The sequence below is a fragment of the Paramisgurnus dabryanus genome, chromosome 5 (genome assembly GCF_030506205.2).
Source record: "Paramisgurnus dabryanus chromosome 5, PD_genome_1.1, whole genome shotgun sequence".
Taxonomy (NCBI): domain Eukaryota; kingdom Metazoa; phylum Chordata; class Actinopteri; order Cypriniformes; family Cobitidae; genus Paramisgurnus; species Paramisgurnus dabryanus.
The window spans coordinates 15,156,564-15,180,560 of NC_133341.1; the positions used below are offsets into that span (position 1 = coordinate 15,156,564).

The 23,997-nt window shown below is 37.4% G+C and overlaps 3 protein-coding genes across 3 annotated transcripts; all 3 read right to left on the minus strand.

Moving 5' to 3' along the window:
- Nucleotides 1-6,131: 6,131 nt before the first annotated feature.
- LOC135748848 (uncharacterized) lies at nucleotides 6,132-9,647 on the minus strand. Its single transcript, XM_065267141.2, has 4 exons — nucleotides 9,498-9,647; nucleotides 7,971-8,144; nucleotides 7,380-7,844; nucleotides 6,132-7,228 (listed from the first exon to the last, which is right to left on the minus strand). The coding sequence occupies exons 2-4, from the start codon at nucleotides 8,098-8,100 to the stop codon at nucleotides 6,783-6,785; spliced, it is 1,041 nt and encodes a 346-aa protein (XP_065123213.1). The 5' UTR covers nucleotides 8,101-8,144; nucleotides 9,498-9,647; the 3' UTR covers nucleotides 6,132-6,782.
- A 141-nt stretch (nucleotides 9,648-9,788) lies between these two features.
- On the minus strand, nucleotides 9,789-17,763 carry capns1a (calpain, small subunit 1 a). Its single transcript, XM_065293521.2, has 11 exons — nucleotides 17,615-17,763; nucleotides 16,863-16,935; nucleotides 16,598-16,634; nucleotides 14,544-14,636; nucleotides 14,393-14,450; nucleotides 14,242-14,306; nucleotides 13,855-13,923; nucleotides 13,536-13,614; nucleotides 12,434-12,550; nucleotides 10,473-10,531; nucleotides 9,789-10,311 (listed from the first exon to the last, which is right to left on the minus strand). Exons 2-11 carry the CDS (start codon nucleotides 16,907-16,909, stop codon nucleotides 10,285-10,287), a joined length of 651 nt encoding a protein of 216 aa, XP_065149593.1. The 5' UTR covers nucleotides 16,910-16,935; nucleotides 17,615-17,763; the 3' UTR covers nucleotides 9,789-10,284.
- Nucleotides 17,764-18,011: 248 nt separating this feature from the next.
- Nucleotides 18,012-22,409, minus strand: alkbh6 (alkB homolog 6). The gene is made up of 6 exons (XM_065266814.2): nucleotides 22,151-22,409; nucleotides 22,004-22,072; nucleotides 21,855-21,915; nucleotides 20,744-20,895; nucleotides 20,532-20,630; nucleotides 18,012-18,856 (listed from the first exon to the last, which is right to left on the minus strand). Exons 1-6 carry the CDS (start codon nucleotides 22,211-22,213, stop codon nucleotides 18,587-18,589), a joined length of 714 nt encoding a protein of 237 aa, XP_065122886.1. The 5' UTR covers nucleotides 22,214-22,409; the 3' UTR covers nucleotides 18,012-18,586.
- Nucleotides 22,410-23,997: the final 1,588 nt, after the last annotated feature.

Sequence of the window (23,997 nt, forward strand, 5' to 3'; positions counted from 1 at the left end):
GAAATCATATCACATTTTTACTCATATTTTATTTTTGCACTTACTGTAAATCATTATATATAAATTAGGGATGCACCGATACCACTTTTTTGAAATACGAGTACGAGTACTTGCATTTCAGTACTTGCCGATACCGAGTACTTAATAAAAAAACATGATTTAAATTTACAGGTAACAGCTTTAGTCATTTAACAAAAAAAAACAAAGGACTAGTTTTCCAGTTTGTTGTAAACTCTGCCTCTTTGGACAACACAAGAGACATTAACCCCTTACACGCCGCTCAAACATAGACATTTATCAGACCGTGGTATCGATTCCAGGTATCGGGGGACTTTTAATGAGTACGAGTAATTTAGAAAATGTGGTATCGAGGCCGATACCCGATACCAGTATCGGTATAGTTGCATCCCTAATATATATCATTTAAATGTCTCTAAATTATAAAAAAGAATGTTTTTTCGGTATTGAATTTAAATTGTTATACGAAGAACATATCTCGAATCAAATCGAAAACAAATATTTAGTATTTTATTTTGTCTGATTTAAATTGAGGAGCTCAGATGCAATCTAAAAGCCACCTCCGCCAAAAATGAGACAACTATATTAAAGTGCCCATGAAATTAAAATTTTACTTTTTCCGTTTAGTATAAATACATTAGACTTAAGAATTAATATAAACTGGTATGGTCCAATACACTGACAATATTCTCATAGACAAAGCATTCAAAACTTAGTTTGGCACATGCACTAAAAAAAGTCTAGAATTTTGATGACATCACACCTACACTTCAACTTCTCATCAAATTTCCTGTCCAGTCAAATGCTCTTTAGATGCGGAAGCATCCCACCCTCTACGTTTTGTTATAGTGCATCTTTGCTGGGCTGTGCCATAAATGAAACGCTATAGTTATTTAAAAAAAAAAGGCGAAGAGTCTTCTCGATAGTTCCGTGACGTCACCATATCAAATAATGCTGCACACTCCACGGCACTTCATTTAACTGAATGCTCTCGACATGTACGATCATCAAATCTCCTCAAATCTGCTTTTCCTGGCCTTAATGGATCCTGGAATCCATTAAGAGTCTGATAAAAAAAAATAATTTACAAGAGTGTTAAATGTAGCAAGTGCAAAGTTTAGGTTCAATAAAAAAGGAAGTCACACTTGGGCTGCGTCCGAAACCGATTGCAGCCGAATTGTTGCCTCACTACCTCATGAGGCAGTGACTTCGGCGGCATGAAGGCAGCTCTGGGAAACGCATTTGGACAGCCTTCATGGGCACTGGGCAGTGTAATAGAATAATTTTTGAAATATAAACAGAAAGCGTCTTGTGATAATAAATATCCATACATGTTAGAATGCTATCAAAATATGTAAAAAGTGAAAATATATCTTATTTACACAAAATTTGTGATCCAGCCGCTTTCTTGGGCGCCATTTTTTTTTTACTTGACCAGGCTCGACCAATCACATTTTTGGTAATTTTGCGTGTATTAGAGTGATTTTTCTGCTATTTCTCAATGGCATTGAGATCGTTTGGACCCGAAAGCTCAGTTTGACGTCAGATTAAACAAGCGGATAGGATTAAGGACTCCTGACATCTGCAGAGTTGAGAGAAAGGAGACCACTTCTCTAAAGGGAGAATTTCCAAAGGAGGATTTAAAAGTGCTTGGGTAAAGAGGGCAAACAAGTAGGCTAAACAAAACTGAAAACACTCAAGATTTATGAAAGTGGTAATTATAGATGATATTCCAGTTCATTGAGACTCTAAGCCATTTACTTTTAAATAGTAAATGTTCATACTACACTGGCGCTAGACAGACTACATTTTTTAATAATCATTAATAAATACAGTTTACTATTTGGGTTAATATATTTATTTAAGTATATGTTCATGAGATCCATTGACAGATTATGTGGGTAAACTTGCATCACACACTAAATGAAAAGGAACATTTGTGTTTATATCATTGACTATCTCTGATTCTGAGGATATGAGATTGTAATGTCAGCTGAATTGTGTTTTATGCCATGTCTCAAAAGCTAGTTAGTTATAAAATAGCACCTATGGTCCGACTCACGTTTTTACATTTCCTTTGGTGTATAAGTGTTTTAGTACATGTTAACAATATGCAAAAGGTACAAACCCCAAAGTAAACGATGATGCAAGTTACGCGTCTCCAATGTAAATCTCTTTTCTTGGACTACAAAAAGCACACAGACTGTAGGCAACTGTTTACTTCCTGGGATTGGTGATGTAGTAAAGACAGACATTATCATAATTCCTCCCGCTTCGGACTCAAAGCCTGTAAGTTAACTGTTAGCATTGTATTGTGCGCGAATCTTTAAAACATGGTAAGGAGCGTCACATTGTACAGATTAGCTGGCCAAACAGGGACACAGCACTTTTCAACTCAATGAGTTTTGTATGAAATCCATGCATTTCAGGAAGACTGGGAAATCTGGAGCTACAAAAATGTACAGTATGCCAAATACACAAAATAATGTTGTTTTAGCAATAAAATATGTGCCCTTTAAATATTTGACCGGTTAACAATCCCAGTTCATTCTTATGTCTTAAGTTTTTCCATAACTGAGTAATGTAATAAACACGTTTGTGTTTGGGTCTTCATTAAGTTATTGCATGTGCGCATGTTGACTCAATGTCAGTGTAGTGCAGATGGGCAGTGACTGATTTGTGTCTCGTAACGTGTGGGTTGGGGGATGGAGGTCCCTTGGGGTGGGACACAAGCGTAACAGGAGCATGGGAACTCCAGAACACCCCTCACACCACATGCATACATCCATATTTATGAACCTGTATCTAGATACCTCAGAAAAATATACATCCCATGCAAACAGGCCCGCAAAAGACAAATACAAACTTTCCTCTACCAAACCATCAATCAACATAGCGTCAAGCTAAATTAAGATGATTACTACAATTAAATGACACAAGAGAATGGCTGCCCACCTGTTCACAAATAAAAGAAAACCCCTTGCTATCACATGCGCACATAGACGTAAACATACACACAGAACATTTCCACATCGCCATATCCTCACTGGACTGGATAGATGACACTCAACTAAAAGATTTCCACACGTCATGGCATCTGCTTGTCGAGGAGACTCGCTCCCAAAGGACATTTCGCATACAAAATGTATCTGCCTGCATTAGTGAACCATACCAAACCAGTATCTTTAGGACACACACACACACACACACACACACTAAATGTCCATCTACATCTGTTGGCCCCTGAGCCCTTGGGGACGACAGACCAGAGCTTTCATAGACACACACATGCATATACACACGCGTACAAAATCTGCTGGCCTTGAGGGAAATACTGACCTTTGCCCGATGATGATCAAACTACTTAAATGTGTGCAGGACTGGGTGCATGTGTTTGCAGCTGCTGTTTTCAAAGTCAAAAGGTAGCAAGTGCACAGAATAATCTTACAGAAACTGATATTTTATATTCAGACGCTACTAAAAACAAAATATAGACTTGTTGTCGGTGTGACTGGCTTGCTATATATTGGGCTGGGAGATGTAGATTTGAGCCTGGCTTGGGTCGTGTTTACATTCTCCCCCTGACTTTCTGCTTCTTTATACTACTGCTAAAAATAAAATAAGACGAAAAGCTAAAAACTATAAAAGGTACAAAAGTTGTCACTGGGGCCTTACCTTTTCAAAAAGCACACATTTGTCCCTAAAAGATGCATGTAAGTACCTAAAAGGTAGACATTGGCACCTAAGAGGTAAATACTGATACTTCAAAGGTACATATCTGTACCAAAATGGTACATATTTGGACCTTTTTAAAAGGTACCGTTCCAGTGACCAACTTTTGTACCTTTTTTACTGAGAGTGTATAAATCAATACAATATAGTTAAATCTATTCACTGTTATTTTAGCAATGTTTACAGAAAAAGTAAATTAAATGGCAAAATGTTGGTCTGCATTAAATACACAACAACTACACTGGCTGGTTCTGGGTAAATAAGGTGAAGTTACACAGGGCCCTGCCGTTTATCTGAACCTCAGAAAAGGAAAAGAGGGCCTCACAGAAGAGGTAGCGTTGGGCTATTAAAGAACCCAGAATGACAGATGCAGAATAAAAGAGAGGGCAGAAGAATCAGCAGGGGTGAAAGAGAAAGAAGAAAAGGTGAAGAGGTCAGCAGACCCACAGAAGAAGGGGAGGAAAGACAGAGTTGTACTTGAAAAACAAAGATCGATAAATCTATCCGCTTTTGCTTCACAATAACGTCTCTTTTGTTCCAGATAGCAGCTGATGTGTGGCCGGTTTCATGAAGCAATCACATCAAAACATCCATGCACACAAACAGTGATTTTGTCAGGCAGAATCTACTTTGTCTTTCATGAACAAAAGAAGGATGAGCGTGAAAACGTACGTTAAAGGTTAAAAAGGTAAACAGGTAAAATGAGCAAAGTGGCACAGGTTATTTTTGGCACAGGTTTATTTTTTGTAGATATATCACACAGTAAGGATTTTGATGATTTTTAAAGTATTGTGTGAGGGTCTTCACTGTTTCTTAAACAATGGCAACAAAAAATGGTCAGAACATGTTTCTCTTTACCTGTATTTTCTAAAATTAAAAATAAAATGTATAAAAATTGCAGGTGATACTGTGTGTCTGTCCACTCAAGATGGCTTATGATAAATGGCTGATACATTATACAGACATATTCACAATCTCTTTCCACACAGACACAATATAGTACATTTCTTTTCAGCAGAGGTCCCTAACCACACAATAGAGCTACCAGCTGCCATCTACACAAAGCTTTCTCCAACCGCAGCTCTACATCAGCACACACACCAGATAGCCCTCTTCATTACACACACACGCACACACAAACATGCACACACCGGCAGCTGTTTAAGCAGAACCCCGCAATCCTGGATAGCCGGAGAACAATGCTTATGATCTAATCACTTCCTTTTCAATCCTGCCCTAAACTTAGATAGAAAGAGTTGTGGTTTCTTGTAAAGTTTTTATACACAAAGTACAGCCAAAGACAACACAAAATTCACCTGCCATGATATCCATACAGAACATCAGCAGATGTTTAAACAATTGCAGATGTACAAATATCTGTTTCACCTGTTGAGCTGTTTTTATTTGTAAGACAAACGTGCAACTTTGACAGCAGGAAAAAGGACTCAACAAGCACATGCAGTAAATGATAATAGAATCAATAGGAACATAGCTTCAATGAAATGGCGTGCTGCCCTCTAGTGACAGAGTAACAACATTACCAGCTCGAAATATGAAATTAAGGGTGTTTTCACATATAGTTCATTTTAAAAGAACCAAACCCAGTTCACTTAAAGTGAACCAGAAAACTAACTAGCCGAATGTGACCACAGTCCTTTCGGTGTTCACAATATAGTGGACTCAAAAGAGGACCCAGTTCTTTTTTTAGTCCTCTTCAGAACTGAAGTGATCTCAGACCTTTTCTTGTTCACATCACAACTTCATAAGAACTCAGACCCCAGCTTTCTGTGCAGCAGTTTATTTTGATACTATGTCAAAACTATACGCGAAGAGGACCGGGACCTCATTGATTTCACATCTCAAAAAGAAATCGAACCACAAAAGAACCCAAAAGCAAACCGTACTCAGACCACCTCCAGACGTGGTCTGAGTTCGGTTCGCTTTTGGGTCCTTTTAGGGGGGTCTGAGATCACTTGGTTTGTTCACAAATACACCCTGAACTTCTATAAGAGCGTTTGGAGGGCTCAAACGAACCAGGTGTAAAAACACCCTAAATGTCTACATTGTGACACTTTATTAATGTATAAACGTACTGTACATGAAATACCAAAAGAAAATTCCTCATGAAAGGAATTCCGTTTCATTACATGAATCTCCTAAAAGACTATATAACATCCTTTATTTTAACAAAATCCTATTTTTTATTCAAAACGTTTTATTTGAATTGTGTACTGATTGTTTGACCAAACCACAAATTATTTAAATTCTCCATAAACGTCATAAAATGTGACTAAACTCCTATGTAGTGCAACCTGTCTCTAAAAGTTTCAAAATAAGACCAAAGCATCTCAACGCATATATAATATGAAACATACATGATGTGTGTAAATGTCCCAGGAAAATTTATTTTTTAGTTTACATTAGCAGTAAGAGGATAAACTTGCTACAAACAATACATCTACTTTTTTCAAAACTGCAGAAGTGTTAGATCATCATCATCATATTATCACAGGATTACAAACACAATACCTGATTTTGTTATTATTATTATTATGAGATGGACTTTGTAATAGCTACAAAGTAAACCAATGGTTTGTGTTGCATAACACATGTCAAGTCGGTCCTCATAATGTGAATTTTCACATAAAAGTCTCAACAACCTGACAACCTGAAATAATTATTATGTTTTGTTGTGGAAGATCACATTACTATGGTAGTCATAAAATATTACCATTTTCAACAGCTCTGAAATCTATTTATTGTTCCATTTTTAATCTTTCACTAAAAAAAACAAAATTTCAACATACTACTAAACAGATACATGATACAAATGTTTTTTTTGGCTTATTATCATGCAACTTCCTTCTATCCAACGAAATCGTTACAAGCATTTCAGGAAGAAGCTGTACTTTTGTTGTTTCTGTAAATTATAGAAAAAATTGCTGACCATCAGCAAACAAAACTGAACACTGTGATGTTTGTTGGTCATCATCAGGACAAAAAGGGTATTGTTGTGATGCTAAACACAACTTTTATAATGTCGGTTTTCCATTGACTTTCTCTTGAAGTAACGTTAATGCGCCAGAGGCAAAGTCTTGTAACACCTGCACCGTTTCTCTCTGCAGCTGCAGCGATTCGCGCGCAAACTCCTGCTGTGTTTCGGCTAGCTGCTGCATTGACTCTGCAAGGATCTCTAGTGAACGGGATACCGTGGACAGAAGTTCATTGGTGGCATGCTGCTCTTGCACACTTAGGCTCGCGTTCTGCGCTAACTGCTCACGAGAACTGTTTGACTCCGCCCCTGAGAAACAAGAGGCTGGTTTAGTAGGCGCAATGGCTGTGGAGGAGACAAGTCCAGTATTTCCTCTTGTTGCACCTCCATCCTTTTCCAAATAAGAGTTATTGACAGATGCCATAGAGGATGATGGAAGGAGGTCACGGTTATCTTCGTCTGATTCAACCAAGTGGGATTCGGGATCTGTAATCAAACAATGCAATGAAATCTATATAGAAATTAACAATCAAATATGTATTACTGTTTGTCATGTTGTTATTGCAGATTTAAATGTTTTGTGAGAACATATTTTCCCTACAGAATAAAACTATATATGCATGTTCAGCTTGTTTACCTCCAGTTTTGGTGCCATCATACTGAATCTCAGGAGCTCCGCTTATTGCACCAGACATTCCTCCCATATCCATACCTCCGCCCGGCGAACTCTGTACTGACCCCATCCCCATAAACGCCCCGTCTTCCTCCTCCTCCTCCTCGCCCCCAACCTCCTGCTCATCACTGTAACCACGAGATCTGGATCTTTGAGTAGCTTCCCATGGTCTCTTGTCCAATTCGAGAATGGATTCCACTATGACTTCTACAGGAGAGAGTTCGATATTGCTACGGGATAACCGTTGAGAGAGAACACCACCGCTATGCAGGGCAGCCACTTTGCGCTTTGTGTCGCATTTAAGGTCAGACCATTTCTTAATCACCTCCATGATCTCTCTGTCGCACTCTCCGATCTCATTAACACGTGCTGTGATTTCTGCCCACTTCCTCCTCTTGACATCAGATGCAACGCCTCCATTAAACTTACCTATGTAGACAAAGATTCAAGTGTTATAAACATTTTCACCTGCAATGGTGGTACGTAAAAGTAGTTTGCCAAGTTTATGTGGTATATTTTTTGGGTGTATGGGTGAAAAATGCAGGCAAAACATACCCACAACAATTTTGCGATTTTTCCGTACTTCATCCAGCAGTATGTGCACTTCACTGAAGGTGAAGCGTGCTTTCCTCTTTTTGAAGCGCACTAGGTTTTCTTGGTTGAGGTAGAGCGTAGACTCCGACATTTTTTCTCCAAATTCCACTCTCTCCTGCTATGGGGGTGAGTGGTCTGCGCAAAAACAATTAAATAGTAAATATTATAAAACGGTTAGTTTCAATCCTTGATTCTGATTGGTCAATATTATTATTGACGATAAAACACTGCTAGGACAGCTTCACCCAACGGTTCTATTTTTCACTGCGCCCTTAGCAACAGTTTGTTGTTTTATTTGAGCTTTCATGCATATTACACATTGGAACTTCAAGGTCATGTTGTTCAAGGTCAGGGACTACTTTTATCTAGCGGAAGGAATTTTTTATTGATTTAACTTAATGAAAGTTGCACTTATATATTTTTTTATTACTTTAATATTGTGTGGTAACCGTTTTATAAAAGTGTTTTTATAAATATTTAACGTGTTACCCCTATTTGCGTCGTGCCTAACAACGCCCTTCAGCCGTTATTTATTTCACGATACAGCACAGCCTCTCTTACCGTATTGCTTACGTAAAAAGTAAATACAACTGATTTGAATCATGTTAGTTTTTGATTATCTAAACTGTATCACAATATGAAAATACGCAGAATATCAAACTTTACCATTTGATACTGTAACGAACAATAGGAACTTGGTTACTAATATGTATTTTTTCACACGTATGAAAATTAACCTTGCTTTTTTAGTAGTTCAGTAGGAGCCACGTTTTTGGCGTATTGATTACCAGTGAGAAAACGAAATTTATGGTTAAAACATTGGTAATTTGTGGTTGATGGTCTTTTTGTTTTAATTTGTTGTAAAACCGAAATTGATTTTCCTATGCAGTTACAGCACTATTTACTCCTTAATGCTACATAAATTCACATGGATCTACGTGTTTTCCTGTTTAAACATCTTTAGAAGCATTTTAAATATTGTTATGGATTAATAGACCAATCAGATGCATAATTCACTTGATGTCCAACCCAACACTTGTTGTCTCAAATAAAAACACCGGCTCATTCATTCATTCAGTGTTTCAGCTGCTACACTAATAAGTGTCTGTACACGTGCATGCTCTGTAAATTCAGCGATATTACGTTCACAGTTTCTCTCTTTGTTTCGCTATCGTGTTAACGCATATGAATGAACGTGAACACAAACATGCCCAAACGGCACGTAAGTTAGATGTTTTACGAGTAAACATATCATTTTGCTTTTCTGTTTAGAGAATCTTCACAGATTTCTTATTTTTAAACAAAAATTCTTACGCGTTTGCCCTCGCTTTCCTAGGAGCTAAATTATCACAGTCTAGCTAGTTCTGCTAGCTAGCTATTTATGTCAATACAGTCACTTTTTCGGTGTTTTTTAATCTATTCTTTAGATCCCGAAACAGTATAAGCGCGTTAAAGTACTTTATGATTGCAAATGTATTTCATAAATACCTCAAAGCAGTCCAAATGCAATTAGTATTTTGCGTTGAAAGCAAATATCCCGAAACTTCGTAGAAAGCAGCGTATGCGCCGCGCAGTCGCACTGGCTCGCCTGTTCTCTGTGGCGTGCATGGGTGGGTGCAGTTGCTACGTCTGACCACTTATGTATTTGTGGCGCTATTGCTCATGATATTGGTTTAACGTTACCTTAAACACACTTTTAACTAAACATGGCGGTAAATACAATTAACACATTTGTGTGTATGAGTTACAAAACAAAGACAATGAATAAGGCACAGACAATTTTCTCACGTTCATATCTTTTTATTCAATATAAAATTTTATCAGGCACCTGATTTTCATACTGAGCTCGGTTTTGATGGCTATGATTTGCATATCTTACATCTCCCATTCGTTTCATGCAGAACTGGCACAAACTAAAAATGGCACTTATTGCACACATACAAATGTAACTTAGATTTGCATATTTGTGATTAAAACTAGACTCTTCATAATAGTAAACTGGTTAATTTTTCTATTTAACTTTCTATTTTCTTTGGTTAATTTTTAATGTACAATGCTACTGATGGTAAAAAGATAGGTGAAAAAGTGTAACTTATAAACAGAATGTCATAGTCAAGTGATGATGCATCCCACAGTGGCAGACCAGCTTCATGCCAGAGGTTCCCGAGCAATAGTGCTATAATGTGAACATAAAATGAACTTTTAAAAGCATATCATAATTGCATAATAACTCTGGGATGACCGTCTTCAACAGCATAGGAGACCTTCACATATCTTAGGAGTACATGGTCAGCTGTAGCCACTGTGAAGAGACAGATTTAGTTTTGTTTATATATATATATATATATATATATTAAAGAAAACTTATCTTAATGATTTTAAACTCTTAATAAGAGACAAAAGAAAATACTTAAGAGAACACAGCTTTGTGGTTTGAATAATCGTAAGTCATGATTTCCTTACCTCCTGAATATTGACCTTGATTGTGCCATCATTGTCTTTGTCAAGAGTCTTGAAGGCACCTGGTATGAATCCATATGGAATGAATTAGTATCTTAAATACAAATAAAAACTAAACATTTTTGATAATAACTTTTAGTTTATGTGCAAAGATGGCATACACATAAAACCCAAAGATTGGCAATGCCAAGCTGTAGATGTTAAAACAACGATCCATTGAATTGTAGGGGTCAGAGAGAGGTGGCCGTTTAATGCTCCAAGTTATCTTGGGCTAGATCAGAAAAAACAATCAAGTGATACAAAAACTGTATGACCCCTTTAAAATATCCAACAAACAAAATGGACAGAAAATTTCATTGAGCCTGTAGGGGGAGCAATGTACCAAACTAAGCCTTGAAAAAGTAGCCTCAAGAGATGGACCTATGATTAGGCTTGACAAATGCCACTATCTTTGTTGGTTTATTTCCTACTCCTATAAATCTGGAAGTTGGGGCGGAACACAGTCTTTGGTTTATGACAGCGATGCTCTGTAATTTGATACAATGATTCGATGCAATTTCTTGCTAAAGACACGGTATGGACTATGGACAAAAATCTAATTCCAGAGAGCATTTAATTAGACAAACAAATGTAAGATATTTAGTCTATTTTGAGAGATTTTAAATGCATGCATATACTGAAATGTTAATTTACTGAATTCTAAGAAATACACTTACAGATGGCAACAGGGTGGATCAAAAGCCATAACACTTAAAATTCTTACTTCAAGTTTTATAAATAGATACGTATAAATAAAACATGGATGCCTTATAGCAATACACAAAAGAACACTGTGACAGTACATACTGAATTAGATGAAGTACCTACTCATCGACGGTTAAAACCATAAGTTCTATACAGTATGAATATAAATAATATGAATAAATTTCCGACATTGATGTATCAAGTTGATACAGAGAACTTATTTTCTCTGTATCAGCGTTACCGCTTTCCGACAGTTTTTAATATGACAACCCCTCTCCTTCATCGGGTTACTCCTTTCCCTGGGGCTCAAGGGATAGCAAAGTGTCCATCGACTGCACACTTCAAAATCTTGCCGGAAGTAGTCGGTTGTTCGGGTACTTTTCGAATACTATGAATTCGCACCAACTGCTTCTTGCCTACTATTTAGTATAGAAATAGGTGAATTTAGGTGATAGCGAGTCTTTCAAAATAGGTTAAATCTTAGATTTAGAGCTTTGGTGTTGTGGTATGCTCTGTAGTGCTCATGTGAACTACATACATTTGTTCTGATTTTAACATTTTCAGATCCGAATTTCAAAGAGAAGATCGCAAAATCGCGTTCATAATCGTGGAAAAACGGCTCCGATATTGTATGCGATTTTGCCTAGCTTCTCTGTGCGGCTCCGTGTAGTAAATGCCGCTCCATCTGAAAGCAGGTGATGACAATTTACTCCTAATCACCAAACTGGCTTTACTGATGAGACACACATTAGAATTGCAGACGATTTTTTTGAGACGGGGGTCTCTGCAGACCAAAAATAGGTGGTTCCTAATTTTGGGGCATTTTCAAACTGAAATTGGTGTTAAAAATAATGATGTATGGCTTTTCAGGGCTTCCATACTTTTTTAAACGCCCCTTTTTTGTTTCCTCAAGAGACGCCTGATCCCAGTTTGAAAACAACGCAAAATTGGGAAACGCCCCTTTTTTGTTCCGCAGAGACTAATCCCAGTTAGAATAAAAAATAAATACTTTTTGCCCAGCTCTATCCTGTCACCCCTTTAATTATTTTCTGACCTTTCTCTCTGCAGTGTGTCCAATCAAGACATTAAATAATCAATGATAAGGGTCCTATAGTCACAAGGAGTGGATAGAGATAATAAACATTTAAAGAAACCAAATGTCTAACAAACAAAAAGCAATTTTTTCTATTATGACCCAAAAGGTTTTCAAATGAACTTACGACACATAGCGTCAAGTCTCACAAGACAGCCAATGTAATTGTCAAAGTCCATGTCTCCGTTCTCATCGCTGTATCTGCGAATAAGCATCTGAAAGAGCTGATCGTTCAGAGGGAAACCTGCATGAGACAAAAGATGTAACAAGATAAACATGTACATAAATCAGAAAAATCTGATTTGATATAAAAACTAAGCTATTGAATCAAACAGGTTAAGAACCCTGTTTTTATAAACCCATAACAATTATTGAACAAAGGCCAGAAGTATGCTTTGTTTTTTAATTTGCTGCTAAATTTCAGCAGGGTTGGCACAGACTATCTGCCTTATTTTTTTAAACTCTGCTGGTCAGATGGAGTATAACACAAAGCAACATAGTTGTGCATACATTCAACATGCTCGTACAAGCTTACAGTCTATGTCAGGGTTCCCCAAATCTTACCCTGGAGGGCCGGAGCACTACAGAGTTTAGGTCCAACCCTAATCAAAATTACCCACCTGTGAAAATCATAGGTGGGTATGTTTGGTTAGGGTTGGACCTAAACTGTTTAGTGCTCCGGCCCTCCAAAGTAATATTTGGGGAACCCTGGTCTAGAGCCCTATTTGGACGGTAATTGTTTTTCGTGCAGGCCTAAGGTTTTTTTACATTTACAGGTAGTCAGGGATTTTCATGTACAGACATCCTCATGAGAAACAATTACCATCCGAATAGGGCTTAGGACAGTTGTCACCAACCCTGTTCCTGGAGATCTACCCTCCTGCATACTTTAGGTCCAACCCCGCTTCAACACACCTGGCCCTAATTTTTAAGTAGCCGTGAAAAGCTTGATTAGCAGGTTCAGGTGTGTTTCATTAGTGTTGGAGGTCAACTCTGCAGGAAAGTAGATTTCCAGGAACAGGGTTGGTGACCACTGGTCTAGGATGTTTGGCTGTGTAAGATGTAACTCCAAAATAAAAAATTAAGCATTTCCTAAGCTTAACGCTGCCAAGTCCAATAATGTTGGTGAATCCATTAATGGTAATTTATGAGAATTATTATGCCCACAAAATCAGCAAGGTGCCAAACAATGAAGTCAATTCATCATGCAATGTAATATGGGTATTTACCTGCAGCTTGGAAGGCTCCGGGAAGCTCATCTGCTCCGATGGTTCCTGAACGGTCCCTGTCATAAGACTTATACACTGCCTGTAAAAAAAATGGGTTTCAGTGTTAACAGGGTTACATTCCTTAAACCCTTAAACCAAGGACACTCAAAAGTTTAGGGTCACTTGACTAAAAGGTTTTCCATGGTTATGATCACAAGCTTAATATGATAAAAAATGAATTCCCCCACTTGCTTCATAAACAAGTGAAAGCCCACTTGTTTATGAACTCATAAAAGCTCACTTGTAAGCAGTAGAGTATTATTGTAAGTCTTTTACTCACCTGCCATTTCTTGATGTTGTTCCAGAGGTATTTAAACTCGTGAAAGCCCAGTTTACCTGTGCTGTCACTCTGCGGCCCAGTGTCAAGATCAAACACCAATAATCTTGAAACATGAATCTCAAAGTACTCAGAAGATTGTCACAGAACTGGAAGTTAAATACTTTGCATAATTTGAAAATGTTTCTGCTACAAATCAAAGTCTAGCAGTCTCTATTTAACAGATTTGACTTGTTAATCAAAATCAAATTTTATCCATAAATCCATTCAGCAGATGTTCCCCCCAAAGGCCATCACATTTATCTCGGGTTAAAACTCTAATTGTACATGTGCACGTACTGCAGTGTGGTGTGTGTTAAGTGTTCAGATAGATAAAAACAAGCAGGATACATCCATGACAGCCACCATACTTCTGCATGACTCGATGCTGAAGCCATCTGTCCTCAGATCACTATCTGCAATAACATATAAAGCAGAGACAATGAGCATAATGCTTCAAACAATGCACACATCACGTTACTCAAACATAGACATCACTCACGTTTGGAGATGATTTTGTTGAGAATGTTCATCAGTTCATTGGGACTTACTTCCATATCCTAAAACAAAACAAAACGTTTACAATGGCCAGTCCATAATATATGTAATTATATGTGAATATTTATATGTGTTTGTGTTTGTATAAGACTGACTTCGCCAGCTAGCTGCTGAAATACTTTGCGGAACTGTTTCTCTTCCTCTGTGTCATTAGACTGAGCATAATTCAGTGGTCTGCGAGGTGGTGGCTGGGGAGGGAAGTAAAAGCTATTAGCCTAATTGCACGCATTTAATATTTGTCTCAACAAGGCTGCACAATATATCTAAATTGGTGGAAAATAGCAATTGTGCATATTGCAAAATGCAAATCTCAATGGTTTGCAATAACTAAATGTGACCCGTGCTGGCGAAATAATGCTGTTGATAGAGACAGCAAAATCAATTGAGTTAAAGACTTTTGAAGGTTCAAAAACAAAATCACTGCATTCATACCTTAAAATCACTGGTAAAACATAAAGATTTGGCACACACAAAGTCAAAAATAACATCTTTAGGTAAAATATATGTTAAACTTTTATTTCTCTTTTATTTCACTTATGACATGATTATATCTGTGTGAATTCTTGTCAAAACAGATATTTTTAAAACTTTAATTCTGTATGGGGTCGTGAGCTTAAGCATTTGTGTGCATGCTTCTGATCAGTCAGACAGCGCAAGGAAGATCAATTTCGATTCTTGTCGCTTTTAATTACTTTTTAAACATCAATCAGGTCCTGAAATTGATCTCTCCTAATAACTTCTTTAACATCAAGCAAGTCCTGCAATTTATTGTCAAAATACTGCATGTTTTAAAACACAAATGAAAATGTCAGATGCGCATGTGGATGAATGCATCTTCATATTAGATTAAGTATATAGGATGTACACTTACACCTCTCAGAAAACATACAAATAAAGATCATTTTAGATGTTTAATGACTATTTACAGTGTTGGAATCGCTTGACGAGGGACTACTGTATTTATTTTAATGAAAACCTAAATTTCGACCAAAATCGTTATGTATACTTTCTTTCGTCTGTAGCTTAAAATCAGACAGTGTGCATTCCGACTTATTTTGCCAGCATGGGCCACAAATGACTTTGATACTAAAAAAAGTTAGGCATAGTGAAATGTTTATGTTGATGGAAATAGCAGAGAGACTAGTCTGGATGTGTGTGCGTGTGTGCACATGTTCTGCTGACAGGCCTTAACATTCTCATCGCAAATTAATCTCAAAAGTTGTTTAAATAACATGCTGGCAGAACGTCAGGTAATTTCGAGGCACCCTGCAGAGAGGACTGCAAACACAACTGACGCATTTCATTTTTATTAACATTCATAATAAAATTGACCAGAAATCTGTGAAAACCATAGTAGACACTAGTTCATGGGTTTACTTTAAGATTGACACCAGACTTTTGAAACGTTTAAAAAACGTTAATGATGTAACAAAGCCTTTTCCACCGAAATCACGGGACTCGCTCAATTTGATACACTCTCAGAACAAAAGATTCAAAACAAAAGATTTGTAAAGCTTTGTGAAGCAGTGTTTAGAAAGCAATCATCACGACAGCCCCGTGTCAAAAAATGCCTACTGGTACACCTCAATCATTTATTTAGTAAATTAAATTAGATATCATGAAAAACATTGTACAAAATTTTTTATCTTGATTAATAGGCTTTTTTAAAATAAATATAGTATTTTTCTTTGTAAATGAAAAAATTACCTTCAAAATATACTAGTCAACATTTGAAGTGGATCAAAAACGTTTATCAAAGTTGTCCTAAGACAAGAACGGGTATTGGTTTTAAGACAACTTTTAGGAAAGGTCTTGATCCACTTCAAATGTTGACTAGTGTACATGAAGTATTGTTCATTTTTATTTTATGTTCACTAATGTTAATGAACTATACCTTATTTTAAATAAAACATTGGACAAAGTTGTTCAAGACACTGCACAGCATTTCTCTAGTCCTGTTTTTCAGCATGAATATTTCACATTACTGATTACTACAAAGCTCAACAGTAAAGATGGCTTAATAGCCTGGGGCCAGTTTGAGTATATATGCGTATGCAAAACAGAGATATTGGCAGTATAACATTAAGAGACTCTTTTCTGAAATAGAAATGAATGACAACAATCATCAATGAGAGCTCCTTGTACTCACAGGTTCTGAGGGCACAAACTGATTAGGGTCGATGTTGCTGTGGAAGCAGAAAGAGACTTAATTATGCTTTTAAATCATTCAGACCTTGTTCGATTCAGAAGTCACAGCTCTATAAATGTCCTATGGGGTCAATATTTCCATATAATGAATAGACAAATGTAACACCACCACATTAGTACTGAACCATAAGAGAGTGACCGTCTAATAAGCTGTTAAATGAAGCTACACATACAAAGTGGGTCATCTTTATAAAATATTTTCTTACCTGACCACATCAATAAGGCCACCAATGAGTTTTTTGGCAAGATTCATCTTATGGCACACCTGGTACACTCAGTCTAAGAGGCAGAGAGAATAAGAGACACTTTAGTAATCTTTTACACAATATATCACACGTTTTTAATAGCAGCACAACACAATAGATATTATGAACTCTTATTTGATCGAAACTCAAGTTGATAAATATTAGCATACAGGGGCTTTGTAAATGTCCCTCATCTCTTAGTGTTGACAGAAAGGTGACACACCCACTGCAACAATGTTCCCAATCCACCACCCACACTAATCAAACCAATACAAAACCTATCCAGTTGACTAAATAATGAATGTATAAACTGTTCTCGTGTGCTCTTTAGTAATCATGTTTGCAATAAAATAAAAGTTTACTCAAGTTTAAGACGTTTTCTTTTTTGAAAAAAAAAGTGCTTTAAATGCAAAATAAAAGGCACTGTTTTGCCGAATAATATTGACTTATTGTACAACTTTTTATTTTTTTCTTAATAAACACTTTGCAATAAAATAATGTGCCTGTATAAATAAAACATGAACGTAAGCTTTAGATGCTAATGTACACTAGGCTGCGAAAACATGCTAACACGCTAAACATAACACACGACACGACAAAACCGATTATAACTACAAAACCATTTAATAAATGGACCACATTTGCGCTACTCTGAATGTTAACATATGTATAAACTCAATGTTTATGAAACCAGCGTAGATAAATTAACTTACCAGTCAAGAGCTGAAGATAATGTAAACTATTGTCTGACAAACGGTAGTATAGTACGCAACTGACAGGATACGACTCATTCCAAAAGTGAGTTACGCAAACAGCGTAATGACGGAGGCAAATCATCTACCATCATACCGTCAAGTCGATGCGCAAACAGAGTAGCAAAAACACCAACCCACAATTCTAGGAATTTTACAATGGGCGGATGATCCTGGCCGACTAGTTTGCATGTCAGGGGCATTAACGTTGACGCTCTCTCTTGTTTCTTGTGAATTTGGGGCCTATAGACTTAGAAACATTTGTGGTGCTGCTTTGAAATGTATTGTGGCTGTCACAACACACACACAGACGCACGCAAGCACGCACGCGCAGGCACACACACACAAAAAAAACAAGTCAAACACACATTTCTTTATTTATTTAGCCAATTGCTTTACTGTACTGAAGTTCTTGTTTCCTTAAGAAAATAAACGTTTAACTTTTAAACAATTTTACCAACAGCTCTCTCATCAATTGTGACATTTTTTAATACTACAACAATCTGTGTTTTATGTTGTGTTGACAGTGCACTGCATAACTTTTTCTCCTCCTTACCAATTTTGTAAAATGAAAAATGTCACTGGTTATCCTTTAGATCAGTGGTCACCAACCCGGTTCCTGGAAATCTACTTTCTGCAGAGTTCACCTCCAACCCTAATCAAACACACCTGAACCTGCTAGTCAAGCTTTTCACGCCTACCCAAAAATTACAGGCAGGTGTGCTGAAGCAGGGTTGGATCTTAAGTAGGCAGGAGGGTAGATCTTCAGGAACAGTGTTGGTGACTACTGCTTTAGATTAATGTAATTCTTCAGTGTGCAAAATAAAACCCTCCATGGTGGACACATCTGTTTGTGGCAATTACACATTTTGGGAGTTTTTACAGGTATAACCTGTTTGCATTGTATAAAGTTAAGGCAAGCCCTTGAGTTTGTCACTTCTTTCCAAGCAACAAATTGGCCCGGATGACTTTAGGAACGTGACGAATGGTGAGGGAAACTCTGGTGCTCCGGGGCAGCGTGTCTCCAACCTGAGCCCCCGCTGAGGAAAGATTTACCACATGCTCCGACAAAATATCTTTATAAACTCCTTGAATACCATGCAGGTAGTGTTTGTACATGTCATCCTGAAGAATCAATAAACTTCGCCGCTGTACCAACAGTGACAACATGTATCGGCTCTCTTCTGTTTGAGGAATTTCAGTCTGGAAGGAGATGGGAAGAAAGAAATTAATATAGATATATAGATCATTTATTATTACATGTTAAAATTGCCACTTTGTAGATGCAGGCAACAATGTGTCCTTTTAAATGCAAATGGGTTGATAAAATGCAAAAAAACTGATTGGCATAATGGTGAAATTGGTTTGTTAAAATTGAAACTAAGTTTTGCTGTCAAGAATTTTTTTCTCTGCACTGAATGGCAGAGCCGTGGCTGATAGTGCAGATAAAGTGGTGATATTATAATAAGGCCTAGTCCACACGGACACAGGTATTTTTATAACCTGAGTTTTTCCTCCTGTGTTTTAAAAAAAATCCCCTTCACACATGCTCGGTTTAAAAGAAATCTCTGCCTACATGAACATGCAAAAACACATGATCATGCGCTGTCAAGTGCATGCCACACCAGCAGGAGGTGATATAACCCTAATTGTAAAGCCACGTTGGCCAATCAGAAGCCTTAAGGCCGTTTCACACGGTATGCGGCAACCACAAGTGTTTAGTTCCTTTTCAATAGGGACGTGTGGTAAGTGGCAAAACGGTGGCGTTACAGAGGTGAAGAGGAGTTTGTCCACACGCCTTGCTCATGCACCCAAAATCCTGTGCCTTCTCCGGACATGGCACTTCATGGAAGGCGCCGTTAAAGATACACACATTTGCACAAAAGGCATCCAATACAAGAGAAAAGCTGAGAGAAAGAGAAAGGCCTTTAATCAGAAGCAAAAACCCTGGTTGTACTGTCTACACGACAACACTGCAACTGCCGTTTCTGGAAACTGCCCTCACCCTGGTAGGGTTTTTTAAAAATGTTCGGTTTCAGTGACGTGATACTGCGTTTCCGTGTGGAAAAAGTCACGGTTATAAAAATACCTGTGTCCGCGTGGACAAGGCCTAAGATCTCCTTTTGACATCACAAGGGGAGCCCAATTTGTTCTACATGCTTGCAGAGAATGGTTTACCAAAACTAAGTTACTGGATTGATCTTTTTAACATTTACTGGGTTAATAGAAGCACTGGGGACCAAATTATAGCACTTAAACATCAGATTTTCATAATATGTCCACTTTAAACCACAATCAGACTTGGATAGAAAATAGTCGAAAACATATTTGACAACATTGTATTTCTAGTATGAACACTAATCTGCCTCTGTGCATTCCAGGCAACAGTAAAGACACCCACCCAGCTTTAAATGATCAGCTGAGCTAAAACAGGGTTTTCAAGTTTGCCAATTACGTCTTTGATTTAAAATAAAATAAGCACCTGCTCCAAAAATGAAGTTTATTTAACGAAGTTCGGAAGGAGCATGGTCTTGAGAATCCAATCAAACAGGTGCCTTTAAATAGCCGTCCCTCATCTCTGTCCCGTGTCCCTCGCATCCCTCCTCCACCCCATCAACTCACTCTCAGCTAGTTTCATCTATCCCAGTAAAAGAGCGGGGAGTACTCTGGGTTCGGGCTAAAATTCCAAGCTCTGAGTCCTGCCCTCAGACAGCAAGCCAAATATGCTTTATCTCATTCCCTATCGATTACATGTTAATGCGAACTCGTGAAATTTAAAAAATTTGACCACCTGACTGTTTCAGTGGAAATGGACCATAATGTCTGGTGTAAATAGAGCCTTTGTCAGTAAATAACAATGCAAGTTTTCTGTTGGTACCTGATTCTGACAAACAGGCCTGTAGAAATCCAGAAGTGTATGAGAGCCCAGTGTGATAGTTGTCACTGTGGGGTGATACAATGGTCCATCTTCATGAGCCTTAAAAATAGAAAAGTTGATGTTAAAAGGATGGATGGGTTAGAAAAGGTTTTTTAATTAGAATGTACAATCTTAAACTCATATAAAGTTAACAAAAATGCCCATTTTCGTACCATGATACCCTCTCCGGGCTTGTATTCATTTATAAGAACATGATTGGCTGTTTTTCCTGAAAATGCTCCAAGCATAGATATTTTCTCTGTGTAAGTCAGTAGCCAATCAGGAAGTTTCTCAGCAAGCATTCCTTTGGGATTCGGCAATCCACCTGATAAAAGAAAAGTATCGATCAAATCAATCAACCATACTTCTCCAACTGAGCACCTTTCACTTAACTCTTATAAATGTGAGATTTAATGCTAACCGACTACAACAGCTGCAAAAAGCATGGCAACAAACTCACAACATTTATAAAAGGTTTCTGAAGGATATTGGATATTCACAATTATGAAAATAAAAATTTTCAAAATAAAGATTTTTGATATTACAAATTAGGAGTGATACAGACGATCAAAATGAGAATTTGACTTTGATATATAAAGTCTACATGATACTCAAGTAACATTCAATAAAAAATGCACTAAAATAAGGCCATGTTGATGTGTTCAGATGATTTTAAATATAATCCACTAGCTGTTTTTTCTCTTTTAGCAAGTTTGCTTGTGCTTCACTGTTAGTTTTTCCTTTATTTTCCTTATTATTTACTTTCAAGGTTTTAATGTATAGGATGTCAAACCACTGCAAGGTAATTCATGGTCATTATTAATGTGCGGAATAATTTAAAACATTAACATCATTAAATTACTATATTGTAATCTTAGTTATATATAGCCGAGATAATTTGCTATTGAAAGAGTGGAACATTTTTCTCCTTTCGCCTGCTTTTCATACATTTGTTAGATATGGTGTTAAGTAAAACATGTAAACAGTTTATTAAATACTTTTGAGTACATTTTGGTCCTGAGTAAGATTTTCACAAAATCACTCCAGAGAATCAGTCCAGCTGTAATGGTCATTAACTGTAAAAGTCTTGTGTTGGGTGTAATAAACTGACGTGTGTTGACAACACATACATTCATTACATGTAGATATATACTCTATGCATTAGTGAGTGTGCGTATGGGGTGTCACTTTGGGATGGACAAGTATAAGATTGGCAGGGAAAAATCACAAAAAGCTAGACAACACCACTGATAAAAGTATTTTTTTTTTAAATCAGTTACATACCCCAGTTCTGGAGCCTCCGTCCTGATAACTGCGTCCATTTGGGTTTAGGAGCTCTGTATACCTTTATGTAAGAGACACAAAATGCAAAGTGACTGAATGTTATGGCTGTCAAGAAGCTTTACGTACAGACTAAAGCTGTAAAGTCCTACCTGTTGCAGGAGACTCTCCTCTTCAGCCTCCGTGATAAAGTTAGGAATGTAATAGACAGTTGGAGGAGCCTAGGTACCAAACATTTAAATAAATAAATAAAAACGTTCCCTTTATATTTAAACACAAATAAAAATGATCTCGTTTACCTCTTTCACCGTATATTTTTCGAGATCTGCAACAATATCACATGGATTTGGCATCGATGCCATTATTTTAAACACCCTGTCATGCTGTACTCTTTCTAATAGTTAAGTCCTTTGCAGACACCCTTGAAACGCACGTCTAAAACAAAAGATGACTTTACATAAAACATAAAAATAGCTTATATAGTGATAAAGTTGCAGGAACGTCCATTGATGTATCTCTGTAGTATTTTCCTCGGTTACCCTGGCATAACACACACGACTCAACGTCGCCGCCTACTCGTTTGGAGAGGCACTGCAACTACAGAGGGCGCTGCAAGCATCGAAATGATTCGTCAGGAATCTACGCATTCAACATAAATCTCATGGTGCTCTCAGTATGCTTAAATACAGGAAGTACATGAAACGCAAAAGGAAATGAACACAAAAATATGATTTGCACTATGCGTGTATAGAATAAAGATAAAGTATTTTTATTAATGAAATTAGAAATGCATTTTGCAAATACTGTGGTGGTCAATACACTAAATAATAATAATAATACACTTGCATTAGTGGTTAAAACTCTAGAGACTACTTTTCTCCCCCTTTGTGCTTCACCAGCTAAAACACTCCCTCCTTCTTTATCTTTATCCGTATTCCACTCTCCTTTTCTGTCTTTTTCTTCCAACTCCCAATTTGAGCCTGCAGCGCTGCAGCTCTGGTTTCCATGGCAACGGCAGAGCAAGAGCCACATCTTGAATCAGCCATGGTTTGCTTCATTAATAGTTATTGATCAGGTGTAATAATGCTAACAACATCAACTTCAGGGGCACAGTGCAGGACTGCATATACCTTCGTCACTATTGACCACTGGAAGCCGAAAGAGAAAAGAAACAGCATGCAAATGTTGATATGGCCACTGCAGTTTTTTATATATAGGCTAGAATATGCTGTTGATACAGGGAAAATAAATCAAGCAAGACCCACAAGTGTGATACATAGCATTGCGAAATTATAAAATGTGACTAACCAACATTTACTTCACATGTTGAAGTCATCAGCTTAAACAGATAAAACCACATTTACAGATGTTTTGTGCATAGCCCCAACCAAAGCATCGGAATTGCTTACAGTTTAAGACTGTTTGCACCTTAAATCTCTTGACAAAGCAGTATGAGTAAATGTACTATGTATTTACCTAACTGGTGTGGCTTTCTGGGAGTTAGGGTTGCCAAGGTTACGCCGAAATGGTGATGAAATCGTGACAGGAATACGCCTGTGTTCTGACACACTGCTCAAAGCCATGCTCCACACAAACTTGTCGCCTTGACAACATGATTTAATGATGAGATCCTCCCCTCCACAACTATCTTTGAAAAACAGACACCTCTATAGGAGAAGGCAGCAAGCGAAGCTACAGTGATCTCACAGATTACTTCGGTATGGCCTTCCGCTACGGTTAAACAAGACACTGTTCTGTCATTTAAAAAGATGTACCAGGAAAAGGCATCTTACCCCAGCAGATTTTCATCTGATAACCTTAAAAATTATATATGACCTTGAATTTGAAGGTGACACGGTACATTTCATTTAAATTAATCCCAATTACTTCCAAGCTGTCCAGATAAAGTGCATCATATGGCCTACTGATCACCACAATGATTTCATATTAAGTGTACAGTATTGATTCTGTCCATGCTTAATGCCATTATATACAGTGTGTTATAAATGCATAAAATAATATTTTGTTGTTTACATCCATCTAGTACTAATCTAGAAGTCCTACACTAAGTAATTTCAGCGATGCTGCACAGAGCTTTTGTAAGGTTGCTGCTACATCGTACAAGCCACTCAATGTCCAAATGTGA